Genomic DNA, 16,555 nt, shown 5'->3' with positions numbered 1-16,555 from the left:
AGGGTCGTTGTCTTGCTGCATAACCCACCTTCTCTTGAGATTCAGTTCATGGACAGATGTCCTGACATTTTCCTTTAGAATTCGCTGGTATAATTCACAATTCATTGTTCCATCAATGATGGCAAGCCGTCCTGGCCCAGATGCAGCAAAACAGGCCCAAACCATGATACTACCACCACCATGTTTCACAGATGGGATAAGGTTCTTATGCTGGAATGCAGTGTTTTCCTTTCTCCAAACATAATGCTTCTCATTTAAACCAAAAAGTTCTATTTTGGTTTCATCCGTCCACAAAACATTTTTCCAATAGCCTTCTGGCTTGTCCACGTGATCTTTAGCAAACTGCAGACGAGCAGCAATATTCTTTTTGGAGAGCAGTGGCTTTCTCCTCACAACCCTGCCATGCACACTATTGTTGTTCAGTGTTCTCCTGATGGTGGACTCATGAACATTAACATTAGCCAATGTGAGAGAGGCCTTCAGTTGCTTAGAAGCTACCCTGGGGTCCTTTGTGACCTCGCCGACTATTACACACCTTGCTCTTGGAGTGATCTTTGTTGGTCGACCACTCCTGGGGAGGGTAACAATGGTCTTGAATTTCCTCCATTTGTACACAATCTGTCTGACTGTGGATTGGTGGAGTCCAAACTCTTTAGAGATGGTTTTGTAACCTTTTCCAGCCTGATGAGCATCAACAACGCTTTTTCTGAGATCCTCAGAAATCTCCTTTGTTCGTGCCATGATACACTTCCACAAACATGTGTTGTGAAGATCAGACTTTGATAGATCCCTGTTCTTTAAATAAAACAGGGTGCCCACTCACACCTGATTGTCATCCCATTGATTGAAAACACCTGACTCTAATTTCACCTTCAAATTAACTGCTGATCGTAGAGGTTCACATACTTTTGCCACTCACAGATATGTAATATTGGATCATTTTCCTCAATAAATAAATGGCCAAGTATAATATTTTTGTCTCATTTGTTTAACTGGGTTCTCTTTATCTACTTTTAGGACTTGTGTGAAACTCTGATGATGTTTTAGGTCATATTTATGCAGAAATATAGAAAATTCTAAAGGGTTCACAAACTTTCAAGCACCACTGTATATCAAGCAGAATGATCTTGAGACAGGATTAGTTTCAAGGATTTTCTGTGTGTGTGTGTGTGTTAATGCTAGAGGATAAAGGGCAGAATGGGTGAACGCAGGGTTGGGTATTCCTTAAATTCCTTCAGGTAGCTGCGGTGTTTGCCTCTCGCCCACACAGTCATTTGTACAAAGCCGATGACTGTGAAGAAGGCGACAGGAAGGCATTGAGTCATCATGGTGAAGCCCAGCCAGGAGCCTGCCTACGGGAGGAAAACACAACACACGGTGAGTTTTATGGAGAGGAATATGTATAACATTTGAAATGCACCATTATTGTTGGTCCATGTGAAATCCAGTGCACACATGACAATCTATTTAAAAAACCCACACATCTCTCAGTCTTTACAAAAAAAAAAAGTATGAATTTGCATTTTGGTAAATTGGTGGAAAAAGGGAGCGGCACAGTGGAATTCTGGTTATCAGAATTTAAAGGGTGGTGGTCTGGGAAAACTCAGACATCACTGTGGATGAATAACAAAGACGGAAAAATATATACTTTATAATAAGACATCACTTTTAATAAACTATACAATAAATACGGTACGTTTTGAAAAAAAAAACACATGGAAATGTTTTGTTCACCTTTTAACTTTTATCTTCTTCCAAAAACCTACAAATGTTGTGTAAGGAGCCAAACAAACATGATGATAAAATAAAATCAGTCACTCAGCCAAAAGAATGAAATGCAAATATAAATGCAATTTTCTCCTTTTTTTCTTTTTTTTTCCACTTTTCATTGTAACCAGCTTTGAAAATACTCGAACTTTACATCTGGTTGAGAAACATGTAAACGAGAAAGTTCAGTTTATCATGAACCTAAGTGGGACATACTTTCGTGCACCTTTTGGTGGGACCATGGGCAGCTACGCCACTGGAGTTACATCCTGACCTCTTTTTTGTGTGTGTGTGTGTGTGTGTGTGTGTGTGTGTGTGTGTGTGTGTGTGTGTGTGGTTTTTTTTTTTTTTTTGTAAAGTGACCTTGGGTGTGAGAAAGGTGCTATATAAGTTCAACTTCTTGTTCTTCTTCTTCTTCTTCTTCTTCTTCTTCTTCTTATTATTATTATTATTATTATTATTATTATTAAGGACACAAAGGTTTGTCCCATCTAACTAGATTTTCATGAACTCCACATTTCTTGTGTAAAAGCTCCTGTAAACGAGTTATGAATCAATTCACAGGTGCACTATTTTTAAGTTAAAGCTAGACGGCTTTTCAATTTCATAAAATCGGTGAAATTTAGTTCCCTCTGAAATGTGGTCATTGTGATATATGTTTATTTCTGTAATATCTCACAAACTATCAGGCCATTCTGTTCTGTGGCTGGGAAGTTATTTAATTTGAGGGGATTAAAACAAATAATGTGCATGAAATCGTGCAGTCAAGCAGACAGAGGAAGTCCGTGTGCGCATGCACAGGTTTACCTTCTTCTTTTTCTTCTTCTTTTGGGTTTTACGGCAGCTGGCATCCACAGTGTTGCATTACTGCCATCTACAGGCTTACCTTGACCATGCACTGACAGTTACATCATCCATCCATCCACCCATCCATCCATCCATTATCTGTAGCCGCTTATCCTGTGCAGGGTCGCAGGCAAGCTGGATCCTATCCCAGCTGACTACGGGCGAAAGGCGGGGTACACTCTGGACAAGTCGCCAGGTCATCGCAGGGCTGACACACAGAGACAAACAACCATTCACACTCACATTCACACCTATGGTCAATTTAGAGTCACCAGTTAGCCTAACCTGCATGTCTTTGGACTGTGGGGGAAACCGGAGCACCCGGAGGACACGGGGAGAACATGCAAACTCCACACAGAAAGGCCCTCGCCGGCCACGGGGCTCGAACCCGGACCTTCTTGCTGTGAGGCGACAGTGCGAACCACTAAACCACCGTGCACTGACAGTTCCAGTATTTTGTCACTAAACGAACAGCTGATCACACCGAGGTGCTTGCTGACTGCCGATATTTATTAGTTTGGTCCTGCGTTTCATTTTTTTCGTATATAACATAATGTCTTTTCTTCTTGCTTTCTTTCCGTTACTGTAGTCGGTCTTTCACGTTTCATTTGCACACTCACATCCTCCATTTTTCTCTCCTGTTTCAAATTTGTATCCCACAATGCCTTGCATGAACGGGGAAAGCCCACCACTTGATGCATGATGTAGTATCTTGAATTGGGTCATGGTGAAGCAGGAAAAAATAGTGGAGAATTTCAGGCCATGTGGCTCTAAATTAAATAATTGTTCAATTTTAAAAAACGAATACAATTAGAAGTCTGTGATTCAAATTCAGTAGTTTTCAGTCCACTAAACAGAAATAACTGGGCGTCGGGGAAAATTATTTTTATGACCTACACTTGAAAAATCTGAAAGGCAGTCTAGCTTTAATAATTAAAGCAAGGTGGAAAAAAAACGTAATGGAGGTTTTACTTTTTTCATTTTGCAACACTGACAGGTCCCTATACAAAAAGAATCGTCTTGTGCATTGCATTTCATATTTATAATAACTGCACTGCAAGAGGACATAAAGTCCTTCCTATGATGTAATTCTGACAAGTCGGAATTGAAATACACTATATTGCCAAAAGTATTTGCTCACCTGCCTTGACTCACATATGAGCTTAAGTGACATCCCATTCCTAATCCATAGGGTTCAATATGACGTCGGTCCACCCTTTGCAGCTCGAACAGCTTCAACTCTTCTGGGAAGGCTGTCCACAAGGTTTAGGAGTGTGTTTATGGGAATTTTTGACCATTCTTCCAGAAGCGCATTTGTGAGGTCACACACTGATGTTGGACGAGAAGGCCTGGCTCTCAGTCTCCGCTCTAATTCATCCCAAAGGTGTTCTATAGGGTTGAGGTCAGGACTCTGTGCAGGCCAGTCAAGTTCATCCACACCAGACTCTGTCATCCATGTCTTTATGGACCTTGCTTTGTGCACTGGTGCACAGTCATGTTGGAAGAGGACGGGGCCAGCTCCAATCTGTAAAAACAGTCTGCATGCCTAGGTGCTTGATTTTATACACCTGTGGCCATGGAAGTGATTGGAACACCTGATTCCGATAATTTGGATGGGTGAGCAAATACTTTTGGCAATATAGTGTATGTGATAAATTGGAGCTCCATGTCACATGCATGGAGAATGGCCTGATTTATTTGTGATGACCAGCAGGGGGCAGTAAATAACAGTAAGAAGTTATGTTCAGTAGGTTCAGTGCTGTTGAGTTGAAGTGGGTGTGTTAGAGCAGAGATCAGGACCTTTTTTTTTTTTTTTTTTTTACATCATAAACAGTTCCATATGATATTCTCCCAGTGATCTTTACCTCATAGGTGTAATTTGGGCAAGAAACCACTGTGAAGATCCATGTGAAAGGATTTTTGGTTGGATATGGGATCTTCTTCGTCTTGGAACCTTGAAGGCAAAACACAGTGTTAAGAGTTTAAAACCTTAGTGGTAAATCAATTCAGTTTCTTTCTTTCTTTAACAGAAATTTGGATGTAGATTTAGGTCCCTAATTGAACAAACCAGAGGCGACAATGGAAAAGAAAAGCTCTCTGGGACGACATGAGGGATAAACCTCAGAATATAACAGGTGTATAAGGGTAAAGATAAGCAGTACTAAGTGTGAAGAAAAGAAGATCAAATTAAAGTGAATAAGAGTCCTGGGGTGAGCAACTTTTAAGAATTTAAAAGAACTGAGTTCTTAATTTCCCTGAGGGAACCCTCCCAAAGGGATCAATAAAGTGTTATCTAATCTAATCTAACAGGACAGTCTTTATGAATACAGCAGCATCTCTGAGAAAGTCTGAGAACCTTCTGACTGCGTGTCATTGTTTTAAGGCTCTTACCAGGAGTTTTGAGATTGCGCAGAACAACATGAATTGAGAAGCTCCCCAACTGGCAAAACTACCGAGATTAAAGAAACGCATAAAGGGGAAAGTCAGACTGAATGAAGAACAAATAGATTGCATGAACATGTTCGTGGAAGCGACGCTCACCAGGAAAATCCCAAGTGCCGTCTTCACTTGCTGCTCGCCGTAGTCTATAATCAGACACATGTACGCAAGATTTACTGTGGTGGAAATGTTCAACTACAATAAACACTTGGCTGATAAAACTACTCCAGTACTTACATGGTGGTGTGTAGAGCGGGTGGTTTATGTAGTAAGCCATCCAGGCTGCAAAGCACCAATAATACGAACAGTTCTGAAAGAGAAAATATATTAAGTTAAATCTGTTGCCTGCCTAAATAATTTTTATGTCAAAATATTTTATCAAAAAAGATGCCAGGATTCCGGGTGAGTACAGTGAGTGTGTCCGACTAAACATTATTATTCTATCCACATTCATTGGATATGATCAATCGCATGCTCTGATTGGCTACTCTACTACTAGGCTATCAGCTCATATACCGTGAGTAAAGAAAAACAAAATGGCGGAGCGTGTTGCTGAACCAACCAAGGACGAAATAAAAAAACTCTACTTGAAAACAAAACCCCAAAAAATACCAAAAAAAAGCAAAATATGGAATGAAAGTACAACCCCGATTCCAAAAAAGTTTGGACAAAGTACAAATTGTAAATAAAAACGGAATGCAATAATTTACAAATCTCAAAAACTGATATTGTATTCACAATAGAACATAGACAACATATCAAATGTCGAAAGTGAGACATTTTGAAATTTCATGCCAAATATTGGCTCATTTGAAATTTCATGACAGCAACACATCTCAAAAAAGTTGGGACAGGGCAATAAGAGGCTGGAAAAGTTAAAGGTACAAAAAAGGAACAGCTGGAGGACCAAATTGCAACTCATTAGGTCAACTGGCAATAGGTCATTAACATGACTGGGTATAAAAAGAGCATCTTGGAGTGGCAGCGGCTCTCAGAAGTAAAAATGGGAAGAGGATCACCAATCCCCCTAATTCTGTGCCGACAAATAGTGGCGCAATATCAGAAAGGAGTTCGACAGTGTAAAATTGCAAATTGGAAATCACAAAATGGGCTCAGGAATATTTCCAGAGAACATTATCTGTGAACACAATTCACCGTGCCATCCGCTGTTGCCAGGTAAAACTCTATAGTTCAAAGAAGAAGCCGTATCTAAACATGATCCAGAAGCGCAGACGTCTTCTCTGGGCCAAGGCTCATTTAAAATGGACTGTGGCAAAGTGGAAAACTGTTCTGTGGTCAGACGAATCAAAATTTGAAGTTCTTTATGGAAATCAGGGACGCCGTGTCATTTGGACTAAAGAGGAGAAGGACGACCCAAGTTGTTATCAGCGCTGAGTTCAGAAGCCTGCATCTCTGATGGTATGGGGTTGCATTAGTGCGTGTGGCATGGGCAGCTTACACATCTGGAAAGACACCATCAATGCTGAAAGGTATATCCAGGTTCTAGAGCAACATATGCTCCCATCCAGATGACGTCTCTTTCAGGGAAGACCTTGCATTTTCCAACATGACAATGCCAAACCACATACTGCATCAATTACAGCATCATGGCTGCGTAGAAGAAGGGTCCGGGTACTGAACTGGCCAGCCTGCAGTCCAGATCTTTCACCCATAGAAAACATTTGGCGCATCATAAAATGGAAGATATGACAAAAAAGACCTAAGACAGTTGAGCAACTAGAATCCTACATTAGACAAGAATGGGTTAACATTCCTATCCCTAAATTTGAGCAACTTGTCTCCTCAGTCCCCAGACGTTTACAGACTGTTGTAAAGAGAAAAGGGGATGTCTCACAGTGGTAAACATGGCCTTGTCCCAACTTTTTTGAGATGTGTTGTTGTCATGAAATTTAAAATCACCTAATTTTTCTCTTTAAATGATACATTTTCTCAGTTTAAACATTTGATATGTCATCTACAGTATGTTCTATTCTGAATAAAATATGGAATTTTGAAACTTCCACATCATTGCATTCCGTTTTTATTTACAATTTGTACTTTGTCCCAACTTTTTTGGAATCGGGGTTGTATTTGATGGTAAGAACGTATCTTTTTTTTATTTTTCATGAATTATTATCATAGCATTTTCCACAAGTTGCTACTGTCATTTCACCGGTTTGTTTACATTCTAAGCAGAAATTATTTTGTCGGACGTTTTGTATAAAGTTTTTTTCAATTGAATTTGCAAAAATAAAATTGCTCTGTTCCTCAAAATCCAGTGAATATGGATATAATAAAACTATTATCGGCTATCAGCTCATGTAAGACTCAATTTCGTGGAATAATTGTTAACCCCTTCAATGCCCTTGGACGAGTCACATACGTCATGAAATATTTTACCGCTGTGCCTTATGATGGAAGAATGTTTTAGGCATTGACTGCAATTCATACAGTATGTGCCACTGTGAAGTAAAAGTAATGTGCGATGTAAGGTACATAAAAAGAGGTGTTTATGACGAGTAGCGTACGTCATAAGGCACAGCGGCAAAAGATTTCATGACGTACGTGACTCGTCCAAGGGCATTGAAGGGGTTGAATATATAACAGAGAAACGATATTCAATGGTTTATTATTAACCCATGGCATGCAAAGGGGTAAATATTTCTCAGATTTCATGGGAAGTTAGCAAATAAAATGATCATTTTGTCAAGATTATTTATGAACATGACTTTTTTGACAGAAATCCTGTTAAGTTAGCGTATGTTTGCCGGCTAGCTAGCATGTAAGATTATAAACATTTAAGAATGAATTAAAAACTCCTCTTAAAGGAACAGTCCACTGTACTTCCATAATGAAATATGTTCTTCTCTGAATTGAGACGAGCTGATCCGTACCTCTCCGAGCTTTGCGCGACCTCCCAGTCAGTCAGACGCGCTGTTACTCCTGTTAGCAATGTAGCTAGGCTCAGCATGGCCAATGGTATTTTTTGGGGCTGTAGTTAGATGCGACCAAACTCTTCCGCGTTTTTCCTGTTTACATAGGTTTATATGACCAGTGACATGAAACAAAGTTCAGTTACACAAATTGAAACGTGGCGATTTTCTATGCTATGGAAAGTCCGCACTATAATGACAGGCGTACTAACACCTTCTGCGCGCTTCGACAGCACATTGATATCTTCACTCCTGTTTTCCCCCTCTCCCCCACAGGCTACTTGTCTTGGTGGTCACGTTGGGTGTATTGACAGAAGTTGGGGGGGCGGGGGAGAGAAAAAAAAACAGGAGTGAAGGTATCAATGCGCTGTCGAAGTGCGCAGAAGGTGTTAGTACGCCTGTCATTATAGTGCGGACTTTCCATAGCATAGAAAATCGCCACGTTTCAATTTGTGTAACTGAACTTTGTTTCATGTCACTGGTCATATAAACCTATGTAAACAGGAAAAACGCAGAAGAGTTTGGTCGCATCTAACTACAGCCCCAAAAAATACCATTGGCCATGCTGAGCCTAGCTACATTGCTAACAGGAGTGACAGCGCGTCTGACTGACTGGGAGGTCGCGCAAAGCTCGGAGAGGTACGGATCAGCTCGTCTCAATTCAGAGAAGAACATATTTCATTATGGAAGTACGGTGGACTGTTCCTTTAAAACCCCCACCAGGTTAGCCTACATTAGCTAGCTAGCAAATATATTCAAGTATAATATTTAATGTTTATGAATACGACTTTAGGTTAGCTGAATCCTCTCAGGTTAGCTTAGGATAGATAACTAGGAACAATTACCAAGTAAGATTATGAAAAGGACATAGCTAAAATAAATCCTCTGCAAAATCCTGTCAGATTTAGACCATGACTAAAAAAAAAAATCTCAAAAATGATGTTGCTTGTATTAGCTACCTAGAAAAATAAGATCAAGTATGATTATGAACATTTCTAAATAGGCTCTAACTAATTAAATTATTTCAGAAATCCTCTCAGGTTAGCTTATGACAGCTAACTCTGAAGAATTAGCAAGTAATCTTGCTCAAAGCTTTCTTAGCATTTTGGTCAGATTAGCTTACATTAACCAAGTAGGAGAATTAGCAAGTAATGGCTAAAATCCTTTCAGTAATCCTCTCAGGTTAGCTTGTGTTAGCCTGTTAGCAAGTAAGATGATAAACATTTAATAATAAATTAAAAACTCCTCTTAAAACCCTCACCAGATTAGCCTACATCGGCTTGCTAGCAAATATATTCAAGTATGATTTTTAATGTTTATAAATATGACTTTAGATTAGCTGAATCCTCTCAGGTTAGCTTAGGATAGCTAACTCAGAATGATTACCAAGTAAGATTATGAAAAGGGCATCGCTAAAACAAATCCTCTGAGAAATCCTGTCAGATTTAGACCATGACTAAAAAAAATCCTCTCAGAAATGATGTTGCTTATATTAGCTACCTAGGGGAGGAAAAAAAAATGATCAAATAAGATTATGAACATTTCTAAATAGGCTCTAACTAATTAAATTATTTCAGAAATCCTCTCAGGTTAGCTTATGACAGCTAACTCTGAAGAATTAGCAAGTAATTAAGAAACTAATTTAAGAAACTAAGAAACAAATTTAAAGAATAGTTTCAATAGGTAGACATAATGAACTTTCACTACATACAATTAGCAAGTAATCTTGCTCAAAGCTTTCTTAGCATTCCTGTCAGATTAGCTTACATTAACCAAGTAGGAGAATTAGCAAGTAATGGCTAAAATCCTTTCAGTAATCCTCTCAGGTTAGCTTGTGTTAGCCTGCTAGCAAGTAAGATTATAAACATTTATTGATTTAATTATGATTCCACTTAAAGTTATCATATGTTGGATAGTTAGCAATTACAAGTAAATATTTGCAAATACAACTTTGAACATTTGTACTGTAGATACAGTTTACAATCTTCAGAGAAATATCATCAGGTTAGCTTATATTGGATACCTAGCTACACTTAGCAAGTAATGCTAGGTATTGAGGTATTTCACCTGATGTCACAGAGTCACGTGATGCCCCGGTGTCCGCCATTTTGAACGTCAAGCTAGCTAATGTCAACAACAGTAGCTGGTATGTTACTGTAGCAATGTTTACGTTCAGTCATTTGGATGACTGTTAAAACCTTTCAGTCTCAAGTTTTTCCTTTACTGGATTTACTAGTTTACTGAGCTAGCATGCGCCGGCCGGCAGGCTAGCGCGCGCTAGTTCCCAGCTTGCCCGAGCGCGCTAGCTCAGTAAACTAGTAAATACAGTAAAGGAAAAACTTGAGACTGAAAGGTTTTAACAGTCATCCAAATGACTGAACGTAAACATTGCTACAGTAACATACCAGCCATGATGTTGTTGACATTAGCTAGTGCTAACAGCTAGTTGCTAATACACTGCTACAACTACACCGACCCTAATAATACAGTTCTTAGTCATTGCCTGGTAACAGCAAATTTATAACGGGCCATGTCTCAACAGACTAAGAAGTTATTTCAATGACATTTAATAACATTTTGTTTATCCTGAGGACCGAAAGTAAATGAAAATGTGAACAAACCTTAGCTGTAATAAGATGGCGACCACCGGCTCCAGGGACGACCCGCTGATGTAGGCATGTTACCCAGCCTGACACAAAATATTTGTAGGCATCCAAACTCTTATACGCTTTCAGATCAATACCTGTGTATGGCGATGGGTTTTTAACGACATAGGTATACAGATCATGTGGGCCGAAGTCAGGTAAAGACGAGGGCTTCGTGTACTTCCGTACGTCAGTGAACAATCCTGGTGGAAGCAGGTAAACGTCGTTCTCTAAGCCTGCTAACCTCAATTTTTGCAAATACCTCTCCCTCTGCTCGCCCTGTAAATGCCCTACGTCGCTGGATAGTGAAGGTGCTTTCTGCATCTCGCTCCTTTTTCTTTTATGTTTTTCGTTTGTTGCCTTCCTCGCATTCAAACTGATTCGAGCCGTGCCGTCCAAAATGGCAGCATCACATGACTTGGTCACGTGAGTGAAATACCTCAGTAGAGCAATTATGAAACTGACTTAAATGTTCTTCGTATTGAAATCTTCTCAGGTTAGCTTATATTAGAATTAGCACATAATATAATTTATATTTCTTAACAGATTCTAACTTTAAAAAAATCCTCTTAGAAATCCTGTCAGGTTAGCATCTGTTAGCTGGTTAGCTAGCACGTAAGACTATAAAATATCTCATCTCATCTCATCTCATTATCTGTAGCCGCTTTATCCTTCTACAGGGTCGCAGGCAAGCTGGAGCCTATCCCAGCTGACTACGGGCGAAAGGCGGGGACTATAAAATATTAATGAATTAATTTAAAAATCCTCGTAAATTCCTGTCAGGCTAAATGTGTTAGCTAGTGGAGTTTTTGGAGTACATTTGAAGTCAGGTTTTTTGTTTGTTTGTTTGTTTGTTTGTTTGTTTGGTTGGTTGGTTTTTTTTTTTTGGTCACCTTAAAAATGTTGCGCAGCGGCATGGTACCGTGGCAGAAGCGATGCACAAACAACGTTTCCAGAATCCTCTTGACGTAATGGAAGGAGTGACACAGACATGCTATACTAAAGAAAGGACACAGAGACGTTACTGAAAGCCTTCTCTGAAGAATGCTGTTTTCAGAAGCCCGTTCAGGACAGTTCAAAGTGTCAGCCTGGGCAAAGGAATTTTCTGGCCCTGAAACACTCACATCCATCAACACTAGAGCTTAAAAGCAACAGCAGAACAATTCTCAAGTTCTCAGGTGGATTCGCATCGGATACTCACTGCACGACCCAGTGTTTGCTGGTTGTGAAGTCATACTTGGGGGCGTAGATGAAGGGCAGCCTGAAATAGAACATCAGGTAGATGAAGAGCGGTCCGACACACTCAGCTAGGAACACCTGACAATGTGGAGAGAAGATGAGCTGCATGATTTTGAGTACTTTTAGTGCAAACAGTGTCCTCTATGAGCACCTGGGCACCAAAAGAACCCCAAAGGGAAAATGGTGATGGAGCTAGAAATGATTCAGAACACTGACTGGTCAAGTGAAATCATCCAAGGGAGATCAGATCCAGTATTTTTTGAGACATCATGACAGTGTCTGCCAAAGGTTCTTTCTCTCACCAAATTTCTTTACTTCTGGTGTTTCTAGTAGGCTAAAAACTTTGGCCCAATTTTGTCATCAGATTATAATTAGTGTTACAGCAGATAATGTTGCCATCTCACACCTCCAGAGTCTGAACTTGAGCTCGAGTTACTGTCTGTTTTGCATGTTCTCTCTCTCTCTGTCCCTGCTTGCACCCAAAAAACCTGCCAGTAGGTAAACTGTCTACCCTAACTTGTGTGCGTACGTGACGCGTACAATAAAATAGCATCCCATTCAGGATGTATCTGGCCTCATGCCCAGTGTTTCCAGGATAGGCTCTTGATCCACCGTGACCCTGAAGAGGATAACGGATTTCCATGAATGAATTTTTTTTTTAAAGATATTTTTTGGGCTTTTTGCACCTCTATTGGATAGGACAGTGTAGAGACAGGAAATGAGCAGGAGAGAGAGACAAGGAGGGATCGGGAAATGACCTCGGGCCGGAATCGAACCCGGGTCCCCGGATTTATGGTATGGCACCCTATCCACCCGAGCCACGACGCCCCCGGTTTCCATGAATGAATGAATGAATGAATGAATGATGTTTAGCTCGATGTAACACTGCTTGCTGTACCAGTGAACCATGTAAAATCATCCATCTTGAAATACGTTCCATGACTGACTTCTTATTCACTATATGCACTTACTACATAGGCTGTAATAAACTACATTATCATGCATACAGGACGCGTTTTCTATGGAATAAAAATGTGTTCTATTCCCTTCTAGCGGGTTTCATTCATTTGGTTTGATAGCATGCAATATTGTTAGCACATCGCTTATCCTACGTGTATTACATCACTCTACTCAATGGAGAATGAGTGTTGAATATGGTTTACGATATCGCATGGTTGTCAAGACAACATTACATCACACGTCTGAGATGTAAAACTTCCATGCTAGCGAGTGACTGTGACAATTTGTAAACAAGCATGGCTGCCAGGTTTGCTTCGTTAAATACGGAAGATTTTGAGAGAATTTTGAAAGAGAAAGACGTGTTGAACACCCGAAAGGAATGTGTATGTATAATAATGATAATAGTAACAATAATAATAATAATAATAATAATATTGGCTGGCTTTTTTTCATGGTATATCAGGTATATTCCATTCAGCTACTCGTCTTCGACTTGTTCAGTATCATGCTAGCTGAATGGAATATATATGATGTACCACTCAATGCCAGCCAATATTATTTAATTAGTTGTGATGTAGTATGTACGTAGTATGTAGATAGTGCTATTTGAGACGATTTCTTGTGTTACGCTGTCAGACCTTGTCTGTGTTTAACAGATTTTCACTAAGATTTAAGTGAAAGGGGGTAGCCATGGCCTGAAGGTTAGAGAAGCAGCCTTTGGCCCAAAGGTTTGCCGGTTCAATAGACCTCCTCAGACTCAAGATCACGTGATCTGAAATGGATAAACACAAATCCAAAATGGCGGTCGCTAATAGCTCTACTAGTGTAGCCAGTGGACAAAAAACTTGATAAAACGACAAAAGTGTCCATGATTACTATCGCAAATCATCTTTCAAGTGTGGTAAACAAAGGTTTCAATGCTACAAGCACACACAACTACCAAACAATGCAAATTCGTTTGTAAATTCACACTGTTGTAAATTGTTTGTAAAAGCAGCCTTGGGCCCAAAGCAGGAAAAAAGTGAGGGGAGTTGAGTGAATGAACAGTACTTTCCCCTCCCTCTGTATTATGGCTGAAGTACCCTTGAGCAAGGCACCGAACCCCCAACTGCTCCCCGGGTGCTGTAGCATAGCTGCCCACTGCTCTGGGCGTGTGTGTGCTCATTGCTCACTCGTGTGTGCATGCATGTGTTCACTGCTTCAGATGGGTTAAATGCAGAGAGGAGTTTCACTGTGCTTGAGTGAACATGTGACCAAATAAAGGCTTCTTCTTCTTAAATATTGGCACCTGTTGTATTACTTGGGATATTCACCTACCATAACTGGAGACTGGCAAACTTGCTGTGTTTGCCATGTACAGTAAGGTGTAACAACAGAGTAGTTTGTCATTTCTGTTTAGCGCACCACTTCCCAAGGTTCAAATTGACGTTACTGATAATCCTGCTTATTTTTCAGTTATTAAGGGTTGTCTTAAACTGTTTAAAGTGTTTAAGTGACCAGCCATGTAAGCTAATAACTATGATAACGAAATAATATATACAATTTTAATGATGATGATGATGATGGTGATGGTGGGATGTGATTTCCAATAACTAAACTAAAAACATCATAGTCCCTCTGGCTATGCTTCCCAGATCACTTCAAGAACTGCTGGTGTAGAGTGTAAGAACATAGTGTGTAGGTTACCATTTGAGTCACAGCTCTTAACTGTTAAAAGCTCGCTGGCACAAAATGTAGCACAGCATAAACAGCTTCTCAAATAGACACTAATGTGCCTACGTTGTTGGAATCTCTACGATGATGTTTTCCAACTTGGTCGGGGCCATAAGTAGCACTGTGACTCCTGCAGCCTTCTTGGATGCTTCTACCTCTTAGGAGACTCTGGAGTTTGTGGCTTTTGCAGGGGACTGGAGATCAGGCAACGAGTGGGATGAGTTGAATGTGAACACCGTGCTGAGAGATTAACATCTGGTGTGGAAACTGGGTCAGGGAGATTATGTGTACCGAGAAAGTGGAGTGAAAACGGTGCCAGGAAGGTGAGTGAAAGCTGAACCGGGTGGAGAGTGAAGTAAGTGCTGTGGTGTTAAGTGTTGGCATGTACTGTTGAAGCTTTTTGTATTCACCAATTCAGTATGGTAATGGTTGTGGTTGACAGAAATCTACCATAACATAAAGTTAAATGTTACTGTTTTTTGTGCTCCACTCACTGTCCCCCAGCTGATCTGGGCTCCCAGGTCCCTGAAGTAGAAGGTAGCTGTGGTTCCCACTGGAAGCTGCTGAAGGATATCTTCATCTTTCAAGGGCTTTCCCTCTGACCGTTAAAACACACCATTATTACCATCTCACACAGTGCTCACGCTAACACACTCAGCTCTATAAATCAGTGTGAAACGGGATCCACTCACTCGGGTCCAGGCACAGAGACTGTCTGGCAGGATACCAGCACTGATCTAATGGCAGGGAAACATCACTATGAAACTAAAACGCTGCCAGCGGCTTAGCGTTCTTGATGACAACATAAAACACACAGTGACTTACTTGATTTGTGGAACATTGACTTTATGTCCAAAATAGTAGCAGATGGTTCAACCTGGAGATGGGGGGAGAAGATACATGGCAATTACAGCTGCTTATATCTAATCTCTGTTTAAGCTTGTACAGTATTTTCAATAAATGAAGTCAAATGTGCCTTTTTTGATATTTAAAATGGACATTATCCTTGGGAAAAAAATATTATCCTAATATCTGGTATGAAAGGCCATGACATAGTATTTTAATATTCTATTATTTGAACAAAAGAATACTAAATTGAACCTTTCCTTTATATCTATATAATATTAAATTGAATTAGTTAATAATGAACGAAAACACTAAAAAAATTAAGGAGAATGACCAATGTCTGTGATGAACAGATTCACTGATCCATTACTGCAACTGAATGACTTTCGCCAGCTTTTTGAAAGCTCCACTTATTGGATTTGTTGTTGAAGAACATGTGTTTCAAGAGCTCATGCTTGGTAATGCACAGACAGGACTTACCTTATCCAAGAGCAGCAGCTTCTCCTTGGTCTTGGCGTCCAGAAGCTCCACCTCAAAGTAAACGATTCGTTTAGGTTTTTTAGGTGTTTTAGGTCTGGGTTTCGATGGGGCAGGTAGTGGACTGGCCTCAGCCTTAACCCCCTTAGCCTCTAAAGCCAGGACATCCATAATCGCTCCTCCTCAAACACAGCAAGACCTGAGGAGAGTAACTCTGCCCCTGTAAGTCCCTTATGGCCTCCTTGAGTCAATTCAAGAAAACCTAAAAGATGTTTTGAAGCTTCTCCGACCTGTTTGCCAAAGATCTGCTCTCTCTGGAGCAGAAGGAAAGTGACGAGACACCACACCGAAACTGGGAGGTGTGTTTGGGATGCTGGTCACCTACAAAATGATCCTGAAAGTCAAGGGAAAATGGTGCCTGTCTTCTTACACTTGGAGGGTGGCTGCAACGTTTTTCCTAGTACCCCCGGGACCTGCAAAAGTGCCCACCGAATATGAAACCTGAGAGCCCAGGATGTGTTATCCACAACACGCCTCACACCAGGCTAAATATATACCTTCCATTTCTCCATAGGCCAGCTGGGTGACCTTGCAGACCTCAGACCAACCCAGCAGAAGATCTGGTTTTGTCAAGACTATTCTGAAGCATAGCACAGGGCTTAGGGCCAGGAGTGTCTACAGAGAACTGTC

General features: G+C 40.4%; 1 protein-coding gene across 1 annotated transcript; it reads right to left on the bottom strand.

Annotated features, from left to right (window-relative positions):
- Window positions 1-1,087: 1,087 nt before the first annotated feature.
- Window positions 1,088-16,277, bottom strand: tecra (trans-2,3-enoyl-CoA reductase a). The gene is made up of 11 exons (XM_060941980.1): window positions 15,869-16,277; window positions 15,368-15,419; window positions 15,235-15,279; window positions 15,037-15,140; window positions 11,832-11,947; window positions 11,524-11,629; window positions 5,290-5,362; window positions 5,155-5,198; window positions 5,005-5,062; window positions 4,479-4,567; window positions 1,088-1,352 (listed from the first exon to the last, which is right to left on the bottom strand). Exons 1-11 carry the CDS (start codon window positions 16,034-16,036, stop codon window positions 1,179-1,181), a joined length of 1,029 nt encoding a protein of 342 aa, XP_060797963.1. The 5' UTR covers window positions 16,037-16,277; the 3' UTR covers window positions 1,088-1,178.
- Window positions 16,278-16,555: the final 278 nt, after the last annotated feature.

Source organism: Neoarius graeffei, chromosome 16, assembly GCF_027579695.1.
Source record: "Neoarius graeffei isolate fNeoGra1 chromosome 16, fNeoGra1.pri, whole genome shotgun sequence".
In the NCBI taxonomy this organism is placed as follows: Eukaryota; Metazoa; Chordata; class Actinopteri; order Siluriformes; family Ariidae; genus Neoarius; species Neoarius graeffei.
Note: the sequence above shows the minus strand (reverse complement) of the source record. Positions and strands in the feature narration are given on the sequence as shown.